The following is a 16,149-nucleotide window of genomic DNA, read 5'->3' as shown; positions in this document are numbered from 1 at the left end:
CAGTCAGTGGGCTGAATCCCAGTCCCCAACTCCAGTTAAACAATAACAAAATAAGAAAGGAGGACAAAAAATACATTTTGAAGTGTTAGAGCAAATTTAGAGATGGGGAAAGATAAAAAGCATGATAGCATAATAAATGTCACAAAGAAAACCTTATCTTCTTTTGCATTTTGCAAGAGAAGAGACATTTTCTCCAAGGGTTCTCAAAAAAATCCAGATCACATAAAAATATACAAACCTGCTCATACATTAATGTCATGTTCACAATGCTATCTATAATGATATCAGCTATGAGACCAGATACAGAAAAGAAAATACCTATTAACAAAGAAAAAGCAGAGAAATATTTTGTATTCACATCTGGGTTTAAATACTGTTTTAGAAAACCAAATGTTTAAACCCGTCTGTTGCAACAGATATAACTACTTATCTTATTGAATGCCATGTAAGCTTTTCCTGTATTTGCTTCATTTCATATGGCAGGATTTTATATCTTTTTTTTCAATGGTCCTTTTGTATGCTTGGCCAGTTTCTAATTTGAAATACATTCTTCACCACACACAAAAAAAAATTGTATTTTGAACAGCACTATAAAAACATAACAATTAATCATTAACTTTTATATAGCGCAGTATTAGCTCTAGTGTTTCTGTGAACACAAATCCAATTTACAAAAATCCCTCTATCACAATCTCAACTCCAGTTAGCTGCGTTCCAGAAATACAGATTAAGTATACATTGCCAGCACATGAGTCTGAAACACACTGGGCATTTCTAAACATCCCTCCAAGTTGCTCACTCGCTCTTCTGCAGTACACTCTAGTAAGGCAGAACCAAAAATATGAGCTCGTTCACAGATGAGACAATGTGGCAAGGAAGACAAACGGGGTGCTCAGGACTGGTAATATACATAAATGGAAATATTTTTTCTCCAGAGTGTCTAAGGTTCTGAGGGAAAGAGTTGCCTTCTGGTGAAAGCTAATTTAGTGGATTAATTTGTCTTTATGTTGCCATTTATGTACAAGATATCTAACCAAGCCTCGCAGTGACTAATAATTCAAAAAGCAAAATTGTTTTTGATTGCTTATAATCTTATATGCCTAGATAAACATCCAAGCAAAAAGACGGGTGTGAATACATATGAGTTTACTTGAAGTCATTCATCTTCTAATACAAACACTATATACACCGCCTTGTTATCTCTTAAAAATTTTGTCCCACCAGATACAGCCTCAGGATTATTCAAGAAAGCACCAGTCATTAAGTTTGTTTAAGAACATCAACTGTCAGAGATAAATGTTTTCTGCAGGTGTCCTTCACTCAGGGGTCGTGTGCCTTACTTATCAGCATTTCTATTGACTTGGATTTCTAGGCACAGTCTTTCCACTTAATCTTGTTAGTATTTCCAAATTCCTTTTCATAAACTAAAGACACAATGTGAAATCTAGATAGTAATTAACTCTCTCAGTTTCACAGATTACACAATGACAATTTGGACGTTTATTTGAGATGGAAGCAGAAATAGGATCTCTCGTACTCTGCCACAGAAATATCCACTCTAAGCTACTCCATAACGTAGTTGAACAGGGAAAGAAAGACTGGTAATTTCAAAACCTAGATCAATATAAGGTAAACCATGTCATTTTTCATAACCAGAGTACAAGAAGGTTTATTTCTCTGGTGATGTTTCCATCCCAAATTTCATAATTTGTACAAAGTCCAAAATAGGTATGCCTCAAAAAAATCCCAGCTTCAGCCTTTAACAAGAGTCAAGAATCAATACTCTCTTTCTTAATTTGTTTTCTACCACAAGAAAGCATAGCTACGAACAGCAGTGATGGGTGTTCGCAAACTGTACAACATCAATTCAAAAAATCATAGACTTTTTGTTTAATTCCTACAATTTTGGGAGGCGGACACAATTTGTAACTTTTTTAATTCCTAGCTAGCTCCTGCAAATGTACAAAACCACTTTATGACAACCAATCCCAACAGAAAAACTGAGACCAAAAAAACCCCCCCCCAAACCCAAAAATAAGAAGACCGTAAGACATACCTTTAGGATTGTTCGTTTCATAACCCTGCTGTGTTTTAAAGGACTGAGGTTCAGAACATGGAACGCTCTTAGACTCCGTTACAGGAATTGGGCCTCTTGTGTGCTTGGATGGCGTTCTTTCATCTCTGTCCCCAGTCGCCCCTCCTGCCTTTGGAGAGAGTATCACTGGTTCTTCACTACGCTGTAATACAAAGGTTTCTAAATGTGCATTGTCCACATTAATTTTTTCTATGTGCCTGGCATCATTAATATGCAGTCCATTGGCTTGCAACAGTACTTTTGCTTGATTAGCAGCTGAGGTTTTGAATAAGGTATTAGATCCGACAGTACATGAGCTCACGTGACTCGCAGGAGATACACCAGCAGAACAGACAGTACTTTCCACAAAATCCGTTTCCCTTGCAGGAGCAGCATCAGGATTAAAGAAGACGTGAGAGGTAGAGACATCCTGGCCAAAATCCTCTGCGAGCAGCGCACCAGGCCCACTGCTGGGCAGACCATCAACCTCTGAAACAGAATCCTCCGTCAGGGCGACAAAGTCAGAGGGGGTCTGGGCAGCTGTGAGGTCAGCTGAGAGCAGAGGGGACTGCAAGGAGCTTCCCATGCACTCTGTTGTCTCGGCTGAGCATGGAGGAGAGGACTTGGCAATGACAGGTTCACTTTCCACATAGGATTTAACTTCCAGCAAGCACCTGGACTGCTGCACAGAGGAAACTGACTGACTCTCTGGAACTGGTTTGGAAAATCTGTAGTGTGATGAAAAAGATTTAGTGAGAAGTTTTCGTGTGGACTGTTTGACAGAATATCGGCTCTGCTCCTCCGCAAAGCCCGAATCATCACCCTCATTCTTCCCAGAGCTTATGCAATTTATGAAGACATTTTTATTAGCTGAGGGCTCCTTTCCCTTTTCAAAATCGTCTGTTAAAGACCTTGTTATCTTCTTGCTACGTGAGCTGCCAAAGCCAACTGAATGTCTTCCTCTGCTTTTTATGTGCTCCTCTAAGCTGAGTTTTTGAAAAGTGCTGAGAGAGGACTGGGCACCATTCGAGATGTTAACATTTTGATTAGCTGAGTCCTGCTTCTGCTCACTCCCTTTCTTGTTATGGAAGCTAATGGAAGGAGTGCGGAAAATACTCCGGCGCTTTCCTGTGCTCCCTGAGCTGGAGTTTGTGCTGGATGGAGAGGAGGTGTGGGCACCGATAGCATTAGCAGAAGAAGGTGAGGAAGGAAGGGAGTCGTGTCTCCGGCTAACACTTCTCCTGAATATTGGCAACCGAGATACTAGAGTCGATCGTCTGGATCCTGAGTCCCCCATCAGGGCACAAAGTGTCCGTGGTTCCTCACGGCCAATAAACTAACCTGGAATTAGAGAAGAAAAAAAGGGAGGGGGGGAGATAAATAATTCAGCCTCAAAGCCCGCTTGAACAGACTCTTAAGTCAGCCTAAATAAATGAGATGTCAACATCAATTTTGTGTATAGCTGCAAGTTACTGCTTATGCATTACTGAAGACTTCTAGAATTTCAAAGTGATGTTCAATAAGCAGCACTGAAAACCCAGTAACTGAGGAAAGACGTGGCTCAAAACATTCCACAGATGAAAGATACAGTTTTATATATGGTATTGTACAACACAGATCATAGTGGGTAATAGCATAAAATCTAAACACCAGAAGTTATACAAGCATATCACCCAAAATGTCCTTGTTTTTGTAAGGTTTTAGAACAAGTCGTCTTCTAAACTGTAAGCTTTCTTAGAAAATATTTGATTTTTCATCATCTGAGTAGAACAAATCATTATTTTATGTTTCTATATACTCAGATTTTCGCATGAAAGAAGAGGATTTAAATTTTCCCATCTTCATTGAACTTTCAGTTGGATTTTTAATTGCCTCATGTGCTCCTCCTAAAGGCTGCATGTATCACTTTGCAGCAGAGAAAATGACAGGATTGCAGTCCAGTCAGAATATGTACCACCAAAAATTCTTCCTCAGAAACTGTAAGTTCTGGGAATTTATTGTCAAAATACAGGATCACGTTTCTATATTGGAACTTTGATGTTTCCTTTGAACACTCCTCTAAAATCCTCCCACAGCATATTTGCTTATAATTGACTAATTTTTCAGGGTTTTTCTGAAATTAGTGAAAAGTGTTTCACACACAGGCACTTAAATATTTTTATAAATGTTTAAGCAATAAAGACTTATTTTGATCAGCACCATAGATGTACTAGAAGAACATTAATCATTATGAAATATATACCAGTTCTATCTCCTTTTTGTTCTCATTATAATAAACCATCACTGAGAAAGACAGCACCACAGAGGGAGCAATAAAAACATGTACTATATAATTAAAAGAACAAGAGAGGCTATAGGTATAATGCCCAAGCGTAACTTCATGAGCTGCTGGTATTCAGCATACAGAAATAAAATCCAAGTCATTTACCTAAACAATGTTTGTCTGTCAAGTGCAAAAACAAAGTAATTCATCTGATGAGAAATTTGTGTTATGTGGTCACAACAAGGATCTTAACTATATAGATATAAATTTATGTAGTGTATATATACACACATATATATATAAAATGGGAACAGAATATTTAAGCAGTAATAAAACTACATATCTAACTGTGAAAGACAAGGTAAAGAGTAAGTTCAGAGACTGTTTCTGACTAGATATCAGACTGTACATAGTGTTGTTAACATTTTTTTTTTAAATGCTAGTATGGCTGAACATACAATGCCAAGCAGCCACACTATTCACAAGCACCAGGAATCAATAAGTAATTTTGTACTTTAAGATGAGAGAAACAGCTTGGGAATAGTCACTAATTGCTAAAAGTCATTGGTGATCTCTGATGACAAGCTAAAACCCAACCTAGACAATACCCAGGTTCTGTGATTGAAACTCCAATTCGAATTCAGTCTGACCAGGGTAAAACTGACAATACAGAACCCCACAGAGTTATCAGAACAACTTTACATCCACCAAATGAACTAATGCACAGAAGCCGTTCCATTTCACTGACAATAAGAAAGTTGGAATTCACACCACTGTGTAAGAGCAGCTGCAGAGTGACAGCACAGAGAAGCCAGGGCCCTGTGAACTCACACAGGGGTTGGTGTTTTACCAGCTTGTTCACCTGTCCACAATTCAGCCTACTGAAAAGGGGTTTTTGAAAGCCACACGCAACCTTCTCCACCCTTCCCCCTACAAACTTCTCTTACTTCTTTAACCACTTTAGGACCTAATTGTTTTGGGTTTTCTTTGCTTTTCTGGACATCTACTTGCAGGCATACTGATATGTATGGATAAGCACACATACACAAGAGATTGTGAGGGTTCTCCCTTCTACGGTAAGCACAGATCGTAACTGTCGAAAAAAAAAAGACTTCAGAATGCAGTTTTACAACAGCAGCAGATGAGTAAACTATTTTTAAAATACGTTGGATCACTACAGACATTTTATGGTCAGACAAAACATTTGCTGTCATCATTCTCTCTCTTGCCCACACCTTAATTGTCAGTTCACTGAAGAACAAGCCATCCTGGCTTATAATTATGAAATTCTCCAAATTGAGAGCAGAGGGAAGCAGAAAACTGAGCAAAAAAAGCACATGCTGTAGGCTTGCACTGGAAATACAAAGGTTGTGCCTAAATAATAACAGAGATTATTTCTAATAAGTGAATAAACGCAACCTTAGCTTTCCAGGTGGTAACAAATACACTGCCTCAAACTGCAGATAACAAAATGGCATTTATTCAGTCATTATTCCTTTCTTTTCTCTTGAAGGAAGAGCACAAATAAACCGTCAGAAATTCTCACCCATAAAATATGAACTAAGTATAAGATACTGTTTCTTCTATCTTCTTCAGTAGCTATCAGAGGACATTTCTTAAAACATATACATCCATGTATACATGCATATAGGACTGCTTATGTGCATATATATAGTTTGAATACTTTGAATGTTGTGAATATATTAGTAATATTTTTAATATTATTTTATATACACAAACACACATTTTGCAGCATTAAACTGCGAAAGTTGAGCACTGAGTTAAAGTCACAACTCTTCTACTTGCAACACAGGGAAAAATAACCTGAATTTCAAGATACCAGTACCCCAAGACACTAATGAAATCTGATCTTTTATCAATTTCTTTTCCTTATTGCAGAGGAGTTATAAACATATGTCTTATTTTGCTTATATGAGCAAAATAGGAAGTGTTTCCTTTCAGTCTCCACATTTAACATAATTATTTCTGCTTACAACTTTATAGCAGTAACCCTTGCAGAGTGAACTTCACTCCAGCTACATCTTCTCTACAAAATCATTAACGTTCTCTATCTAACATCCTTGTCCCTACTGCATTATTCTTAAAATCTGAAACAAAGAAAAAAGAAAACAGCAAAGAAAGTCACCTCTGTAATGGTATTATGTCATTCCAGACACCTCTTTCAAATTTAAACTGGACAACAATTCTGATCCTACACAATCAATTGAGGAACTAATACAAAGCTCTCTGTAAAGTAAATTATTGTGCCTTTAGAATACTAACAAGAAGCCAAGTAAACACAAAGCATCAAGGACAAGTGACAGTCTAGGAAGGCTTCTGTCCTATGCAGGGCCAGGAGTTGGACTCAGTGATCTTGATCTGATGGGTCCCTTCCAACTTAGTATATTCTATGATTCTAAGACTGTCAATTAGATCAGGCTCCTTGTTTAGGACAAAATATATTTTGCATCATTATCACATAATGAGAACACTCAAGAAAACAGTCACAGTATTCTGTATGGAGGTTTGAATCTTGGTCAAATACAGAATCATTACTTTGTAATACTTTCTAATTCTAAAATCCAGCTATTGCCTGAAACTGTTTACTCAGTGCTGCAGAAGACAGACATTTAAATTTTGCATTTTATGGAATGGATTTTTGATGCACATTTTTGCAGCTGGTATTACACAAGACAGAGGTTCAATATAATGAAGGAAAATGAGTAAAGTACTTTGAAAACAACTGCAGCCAGAGTAATAGTGGGTTATTTTAGAATCTGCACTTCCCCAAGAGCTTGTCTACAGCTCAGTTGCTGAGCTCCTGTGCTCAAAATTAATGTAAATGATGAAGTGTGAACAAAATATTTTCCCTCTTATTGGCAATTTTAAAAGCTAATCAAATAGAAATAGTTTTCTTTCATGTTGGTCTTCACAAAAATGCTGGAAAATGCAAATTAATCTCAAAAATACCTTACAGTTATGTATTTAATTGCCAGAGAAAACCAGGAGGTCAAGTTTTTTTATACTTGGGGTTCATTCTTTCCCCACAGGAGATCTCTGGAGGAACCATCCAGCTATACTATATTAGGCCTTTATCTTGCCTACAGCAGTTGCATGATTATGAAAAACACGCATGTACAGGGTAAAAATTACACGGGTAGCTCTGCATTATGCATATTGCTGTATCTTGTCAAAAGAAACAAACTGTTCAACATTCAGACAGTGAATGTAACTGCAGAGAAAATCCACAAGATTTAAAATAAGTAAAATTATCAAAATATTACACCAATATCTCCAGAGAAAGTTACTCCTCCAATCTACCAGCTGAAAAATAAAACCCAGTACTTTTTATTTCAGCTTCTGCCAAGCAGTTACTCTCACAAGTGTGCCAGAGTGCAGTGCATTCAATATATACCTACTCCTCGTGCTGCTGTTTTTGAACCCCAGTAGATGGAGCTATGGATCTACTTTTTCAATGACTGTGACTACGAAAAAGCAACAGTCAGTGCCTTCTACATTTCTCATTGCCTTTGAGGCAAAATTTAGGAATTGGAACTATTTGTGAATTTTACCATTATCATAATTTCAAGTACATAACAAGAGATAATATATGCTTATTCAACACTGCAATGTGTGAGTGCAAACACTCTTTATGAATAAACCAACCCGTATTTTTCAACACTCTTTAAACAACGCTCTCCTAAAGATGTTCTCCTTTAAGATGCACCTCCTAGAAATATCAAACAGTATCTTTCACACAAAGAACAAAACTGAATTAGCTATCAGAGTTTAAACTGGGAGATGACATGTCATAGCTGAAGGGCCCCAACCTTTAATCACAGCAGAATATCAATATGCATCTGCTCCCTACCTCTGCTCTCCACAGCTGTTACGATTTTTAGACAGGACTCATAGTTTAAGGATGATGACACATTTTCTTTACTGCTTTGAATCAGGAACTGTATAATAAAGCAACAGACACAAGACTAACATGTAAATCTGCGAATATACTCCATTCCTCAAGTGAGCACTACCATACAGCAGGAGGCAAAAACCATGTCACACACATAGTCTCTGTAGACTAGCTGGCTCCAGTCTCACACAGAAATTAAATTTACCTCAGGATGCTACAAATAGCCACAAAACCACTTGAAAATAAATATTTTTAACTGGTGAGTCAATAGAAGTCCTAATGCAGCTGATGCACTCATAAAGAGCCGTCCTTTAGCCCAACAGTGAATATCGTAGCCTGTGACTGCCACCTGAATCATAAAGCATTACTACCTTGAATACAGTTCTAATTTTATCCCAGTATTATTTGTCTCTCTAGCATGTTTGTGACTGAGTTTTATCTGCACAGCTCCCAAAGGACACTACGTGTGCACAATCCTGTACATGAGAAGAATATAAGAATCTAAAAAAGCCATTAAAATACCAGTTTACATTTAAAACAAAAGCAAACAAATAAGTACCTGCATATAAATACTCAGGAGTTTAGCTGTTACCAAGGACAATGTAACTGAACTAATATTAATTACTGAAATATTAGCAAAGCCAAATACCTGAACAACAGAAGGCTCTAGCTAAGAAAGGTGGGATTGTGACAGTGAAGCAATCTAGTTTTGCAAATTAAACAAGTGAAACTCCTCCTAATACATAACGGTTCCATTTACTTTTGAGAATAACACTCTTTCCTTTCCTTGTGCACGTAACCCTTGCAGCATCATACAGAGATCAAGAATGTATTTTGTGGAACAGCAGTCGAAGTCAATTCTCGGTGTGAAATTTCTAAGCTACTACCATGTCCCCACTTGCTTGTAGCTTAATTTTTCTTAACAGTCTTTATAAAAAAGAAGAACACCTAAAACAGGGAGCTAGACTTTTAAAAGTTATGTATGTCTATACACGCACACACATACAACTCTACACTTTTTCCCTCTGTACTGAAAACCAATTGTCCAAAATAGATTTTTCATATTTGGCATCAGCTTTCATATATTTGGAAAAAAAAATAATAATACAAACACTGAGTTATACTAAGTCAAGACATGATATTTCTTTTTAGTTTCCTGTGTTCTGCAGCCCAGGCCCAACTTTATTTTCAAACACTTCTGTGCTTTCAGAAAACAACAGAGGAAGCAAGCAAGTAAATTTGCAATAAAGTCTGAAGCCACACATATATATTAAAATCCCATCTCTGATTTTGACTAGTCTTGTACCAGTTGAAGACTCTGATTTCATATATCATTAACTGCTATTCCCAGTGCTGAGATTAAATTAGAGGTGTAACAAACATACAAAGATGACAGCTGGAGATAAGTTATCTATATATCCTCTTTAGACTTTAAATTAGCCAGAAGGCAAATGTTAAATGAGACAGGTCACACACGACTCAGTCTTTCCTTCATTATCACTGGGTATTTAAATTCATCCCTCTTGTACCAGGTGAACTGCAGGTTTACTAAAAGAGAACAGAAACTGATGTCTAGAAATCTAGAGGTCACAGTTCACTCCCATTTAAATCATACCCTACTTCTAGTGTTGCTGTTGTTGATTGTGTGAAGAAGATAAGCAATTAACTTTCATCCATTCAACAATGAAACACAAGAGAGGTCAGAAATGGGGTAAGGACCACACCACAGTGAAGCAGAAGTCACATTTGTTTCGGTGTGTTGTGCTGATTTTTTAATAGAAGAGAAACCACATCTCTTACCTCTGCCACTTATCTGAATTCTGGACAAGTGTACAATGCATTTCTTAAAAATTTGGTATTCACAATACTTATAGTTTAATTAGAAACAGTTACAAGTATAAATAATAACCTGGAAATGCAAATATCAAAGAGTATATGCTTGCTTTGTGATTCAAATGTCAATGGCATCCACTCCCCTGATTAGCATTCCCAAATGTGCTTGTATGCACTGAATTATTCACTTTTAACAAGTGAAGTGGACTTACACAGGTCCCTGAGTACACATGGAAATTATACCATAATGGGACAAAAAGAAATAGGCTAATTTTGAGATATCTCTGGTGGACATGGAGATGGCAGTCTAGGGACTAGGAAGGATTCAAGAGGATCAAATAGCATCTTTCTCTCCCTTCACATCCTTCTCTCCTCTCACGCCCATTCCTGTTGCACATGGTAGTGTTTTTAGGATGTTTAGAGACAACAGAAAATTATGTTCTAGTAACACTTTAAGGAAAATAATTATGTTTGGACTTCACACTAAATACTAGTATTTCATCATAAATACAGGATATGTTCATATATAGACAGCGATTTGACTTCTGGCTGCATTTTATTTTAACCAAAAGGGAAAAGTAACCTAGAAAGAATCAGATCTTTTCTTCTTTCATGCATGATAAAGAGGTGTAAGATGCCTACTAGAGCACTAACTCACGTGCATGCTGAAAAACAGCAGATCTAGCATTTGCCTCAGCCCAGGACATAAAGAGAGGGAAAAACTCCTTGCCAGCCATTTGCTCTGGATTTCAAGTGGAACAGATCACTGCTGCACAAGACAGCTGGTATTCTCATGAGGAAAATACCTGGAATAACATAGCCCTAGCTCTGTATCCATCGTGCACTGTTCACTGCATAAAATTTGCCAGTAGAGTGAAGCAAAGCATCAATACAACTCCCACAGGTATTCAAAGCATCTCTATCAGAGCCCCTACAAAAAAGCTGCCAAAATTTCCTAAAAATATTCTGATGACTCACAAGACATCGTAAAGGTCTCTAAAGCATAATCCATCTGATTTTCACAGTTAGTAGTCAATTCAAGCTCCACTTTAATATACTCCTTCTAAAATCTGCACACCTCTTGCTCACCCCCATGGAACCATCTTGTAACTCTCTCAGCACTACACAGTCCCAGCAGAACTGTGAGTCTTTGTTCAGTGCTCTCCTGTGTCTGTGCCTCTTGTCTTCCTGAATCACAACTTCAGTGTCATCAGCAATTTATTTTTTATGCTAAAGTTTCCTGCACATTTCCAAGTCTGGCTGCTTTTCAGTCTCAAGTGCTGTCTGCTTCTGCTGTGTATATGGCAACCAACAAGGGCTGGAGTCATTTATTACCTCTGTCACCAGTTCAATGAGTGACCTTAATGGCATTAAAAAGGACCAAATCCTCATCGGTTGTAAATTCAACAGGCTCCAGTGAAGTGAATCATGCTGATTTAAGCCATTTGGCCTTTCATCCTTGTAAGCCTCAATCACCCTATCTGTAATTCTTCTTTAACTCTTGCAGAAGCAATACTTGGACATGCATGATCCAACCACTCCTAGTACAGACTCACAATTTAAGTGGATGGAAGCAGGGTTTTCTTTGTGTCTTTTTTTTTTTTCTGACTAAGTACAGAATCCCTTAATGGATTATAGTGAAAACTGATAAAACCTTAACAAACTAATCATGCAATTCTGAAGATCCATACAACACCTGTGCTCCATTCCTACTTCTGCCTAAGCACCTTAGAGCTGTTGTTGGAAAGAGAGTACCGAGATAGAGACCCATGGTCCACCTTACATTCTCACAGTGAAAAAGGCTGGGCACTAAGAACTCTTTCAGGAGACCCAGAGAAGTGAAAGGATTTTAAAAATAAAACAAACAAATGTGGCTAATATTATTCTTGAAAGCAAACTGTAAAAGCTCTGCCTAACATAGGCAGTCTAATTTACAGATTGGTCTCTTGATTAATAAAAAGGTAATTGTAGTACATCACTGTTGCAGCTGTTGAATGTATTAGCACAAAATAATAAAACAGCAACTTTTCCAAATTCCTCTAAGCTTAACAGAAAAGAACAACAATTCCCAACTCATGCTTTGAAAGAAATCTGGTGATGTAAAATGAACTGATAATCCTCAGACTGAGGATTCAGACTGACTGAGACATTCCAGGCAAACTACTCTCAGCTTAATAAACTCTAATGAAAGGGAACCACATGATTACTGTTCCCTGTAGTTTTTGCCACACATGAGATGCATGCCTTGTGGGGCTGAATATTAAATACATTCATAATTACCATCCCCAATATTGTGTAATTTTGTTATTTTAATTGCAAACTAACTACTTTTGTTTCTTTATATGTTAATGTACTCCACTGGACACTACTTATAAAAATACATTTTTAGGAATCAAGTGTACTACATTTAGAAATAAATTATGATACTTATCACATTCTACCTAAGACTTCCATGAACCTTAGCAAAGACTCAGGCAAGCCCCCTTTTGCTATACTGAAAATATAATTATTTCTAGGTTAGATTTATCACACTCATTTTCATCTGTCTCTTTCTAGTAAAAACAATGAAAGAGAAGAGCACTCAAGACAACTCAATATATTCATATACTCAAATTCTAATTGCAAGTTGTTAATCAAGCAATAAAACACAATAGCTCACATTTCTGTGGCAATGAGTATAGCACACATCAGGAAAATCAAGTGCCATAGCAGTAATGCCCAGAACCTCGTATACCAAGTTTGCCCACACACAGTAAAGACCTGCATTTCATTTTGAAAACTGAAGGTTAAGAAGGTCTAAGCATTGATTCCCACAAAACAAGCATAGAAAGAAGTAAATTAAACCAGCTTGCAAACTCTGAAGTGCCTAAACAGAAAAAAAAAACATCATGGAAGTTCATAAGAATTCTAGAAAAAATAAACATCTAATTTAATTTGTTTAGGAATCCAATTATCTGGAAATTCAGAGCTAGTAGTCACAACACAACACCAACTTCCATTAATGTTAGAATTCAAACCCAAGTTCAACATAGCAAATTTACAAAAAGATGGTATATCACAGTTTCCATTTACCCCAACTACTATATAAATAGCCTGGTGTTAAGTGGAAGAGTCTCTGAAGCCATCAGCTTCTGATCACAAACTCGGGGAAGAAAATCAGCTCACTTTTCAACCTATAAAAAGATAAATGCATAGAACAGAGAGTTAAAGAAAAAGCAGGTGGAAATGCAAAATAAATTTTAAGAGTTAATAAAAGAGACAAAGATGGAAAATAGAAGTCGATGATAAAACCACATCCGAATGAGGAAGAGTCCTAAAGTCATCCTGATTTATTTTTTTTTTAATTCCATTGAAAGACATATCACAGAAGAGTTCACTGACTTACTCCATGACATTCTCTCACAGCTGGTCAAACTCCCCTGGAACTTAAAAAAAGGACCTTCTGAACAAGCGCATGTTACAAGGTTCAGTTTTTCTTGTGGTAATTCATAGATGTTAACTAACTCAATTCTGCCAAGCACTTAAGCACATGCTTGACTTGGAGAATAATCTCATCCCTATTCAGTAAAACACTTAAAAGCACACACTTCTTTCAAAACATGAGTGGTCCCATTGACTTCAATGGGACATAAGCACAGTGCTGAGTGCTTTGCTGGATCAGTGCACAGAGACATAATTTAGCCCCCTTCACTGGATGATTTGGATACCCTGTCTCTTGTCATTTCATAATAAAAGAAAAAAAAGTAAAGAAAACCTTTAAAGGTAAAATTAACTATACAGTAACTGTAACCCAAATTGTCCTATTCTGAATGCTTTTTAGGGTTATTGTAAAAGCTGAAATGAATTGTTTTACATTTTATACACTAAGAACAAATGAATACATTATTTTCTCAAATTTATGCACAAGCCTAATTGCTATGCAGGCACAATTAAGAAGATCTAAGAAATGCAAAACCAAGATACCATATGGCTCTCAGTTCCAAAAATCAGCGACATAAGAGAAGATTTCACACACTTGTGTGTGAACACAAAACTCCGATTAAAAGACAGCTAAATACAGCAGGTTTCTATGCTTGCCTGAGTTTTTTAAATACAGTTTTGAATGCATTAAAGAGCTGTCAAAAAACAAGTCTGGGTATTTCCCAATTACCTCCATCATGCTTAATAAGTAAACAGTTCGCACGGTAATCATTTAAAGGATAATAATTTCACATCAAAAAATTGATTTACAGGCACATATTACTCCATTTCTGCATATATACTTATGAGATGCCAACATCTATATATCCCTGACCTCTGACTCTATACAGATTTGAAGTTTTGCTGATTTAGTTATGCTCTTTTGAGATAAGTGAGATGACCAGTTTTGCACACTGCTCATTTAACACAAGTACATTTTGGCTGCCTTAGTAGCACTGGCGAGTCTGAAGTTGCATGGGGGAGACACCAATAAACAGGAGGGAAAACTCAGAAAATTAAGGTGGTTCATCTCAGTTACTATGTCAGCACTCACAACAGAGCAACCAAAAGCCCACAGCTAGAAGTTTTGGATGGCTTTAAGTTTTAGCTCGTGGTAGTGTCTATTCATTACTTACTCCATCACGCGTAAGCTCTACAAAATTAAATAGCACTAGCGTTTCCATACTTTCAAAGTTGCCTACAAATATCAGAAAGCATGTCTCTTTGTACAGTCTCAAAGCTGTTGCAAAAGCAGTTATTCAAGGCCCATTCTTTTTCCGTGGCCCTCAGGTGATCAGATAATAAAAGTCACACTCCCACCAGTAAGCCTTATTCCTACTGCAGTATGTATTACAAAGACTGGCCTTTCTCATTATAAGGGTTTGCTTTATCATAGTCAATAATTTTAGCTTCTTCTGCTTAGATGTATCTCCTTCAAAGTGGAAAATGTCAGTTAGAAAGCTTTATTGCACTTGAAAGTGAAGCCAAAAAAGATTCATTACAGTCAATAGCTCAGTGTCCAAGTGGATATCAGTAGCAAGTCACATCCCTCAAGGATGGGACCAACATTATTGAGTATCTTCAGCAACAACACAAGACAGTGGGATTGAGTGCACCCTCAGCAAGTTTGTGGATGACACCAAGCAGAGCGGGATACGCTAGAGGGGAGGGATGCCACCCAGAGGGACCTTGACAGGCTTGAGAAGTGAGCCCATGCAAAATCCTGACATTCAACAAATTCAAGTGCAAGGTCCTGTACCTGGGTTGGGGCAATCTCCAATACCAGTACAGACTGGGGAGTGCATGAATGGATTAAGGGCAGCCCTATGAAGGATGGGGGATACTGGGATGGAACACTGGACAGAGAAAGATTGAGAATCAGAGTTATTCAGCCTAGAGAAGAGAAGGCTCTGGGGAGACCTTATTGCAACCTTTTAATACTTTAAAGGAGATTATAATTAAAAGAGAAAGAGACTTTTCACCAGGGCCTGTAGTGACAGGGGAAGAAGCAAGACCTTTAAACGGAAAGCATGTAGGTTTAGATCAAACATAAGGAAGAAATTTTTTATACTGAGGATGGTGACATATTGGAACAAGTTGCCCAGAGAAGCTGTGGATGTCCCATCCCTGGAAGTGTTCAAGGTCAAGATGGATGGGGCTTTGAGCAACCTGGTCTAGCGGAAGGTGTTGCTGCCCATGGCAGGGGGGTTGGAACAAGGCAATATTTAAAGGTCCCTTTCAACGCAAACCTTTCTGTGAGTCTGCCCAATTCCCAGAGCTGCAAAGAAATGCTGAAAGGCACCTAAAAGCTGTCAGCTGCAAAAAGCCTGCTGGAATAACTCCATAAAGCAAGAGACACAGCATGCTAGTGTCAAACATAAATTCCAGGTGATTGTCAAAGGTGTCCCAGAACTGATATATGTAGCTCTGGAAAAGCCCCTTAATGATCAACACAAAAAATGAAAATAAGCCAGTGACATGATTCAGATTCTGCACACTAGGAGGGAAAACATCTTCTGTTTAGAACTGCTTAATACAGCTGCTGAGCCAGGCCCTCCTACACTGTAGCACAACATGTGAATGTATTCCCAAAACACAGCCCATTTA

At 37.6% G+C, this 16,149-nt stretch overlaps 1 protein-coding gene across 1 annotated transcript in view; it reads right to left on the bottom strand.

The window, feature by feature from the left end:
• Positions 1-16,149, bottom strand: part of CCSER1 (coiled-coil serine rich protein 1) — a 637,592-nt gene that overhangs the window by 563,894 nt on the left and 57,549 nt on the right. The window contains exon 2 of the mRNA XM_027731767.2: positions 2,057-3,415. Coding sequence (XP_027587568.2) covers positions 2,057-3,371 — 1,315 coding nt within the window. The 5' untranslated portion in view covers positions 3,372-3,415. The remainder of the gene's footprint in view (positions 1-2,056; positions 3,416-16,149) is intronic.

The sequence above is a fragment of the Pipra filicauda genome, unplaced genomic scaffold (assembly GCF_003945595.2).
Source record: "Pipra filicauda isolate LSUMZ 115617 unplaced genomic scaffold, ASM394559v2 scaffold111_size4109106_pilon, whole genome shotgun sequence".
NCBI classification, from domain to species: domain Eukaryota; kingdom Metazoa; phylum Chordata; class Aves; order Passeriformes; family Pipridae; genus Pipra; species Pipra filicauda.
This window is presented reverse-complemented; position numbering and strand designations above follow the sequence as displayed.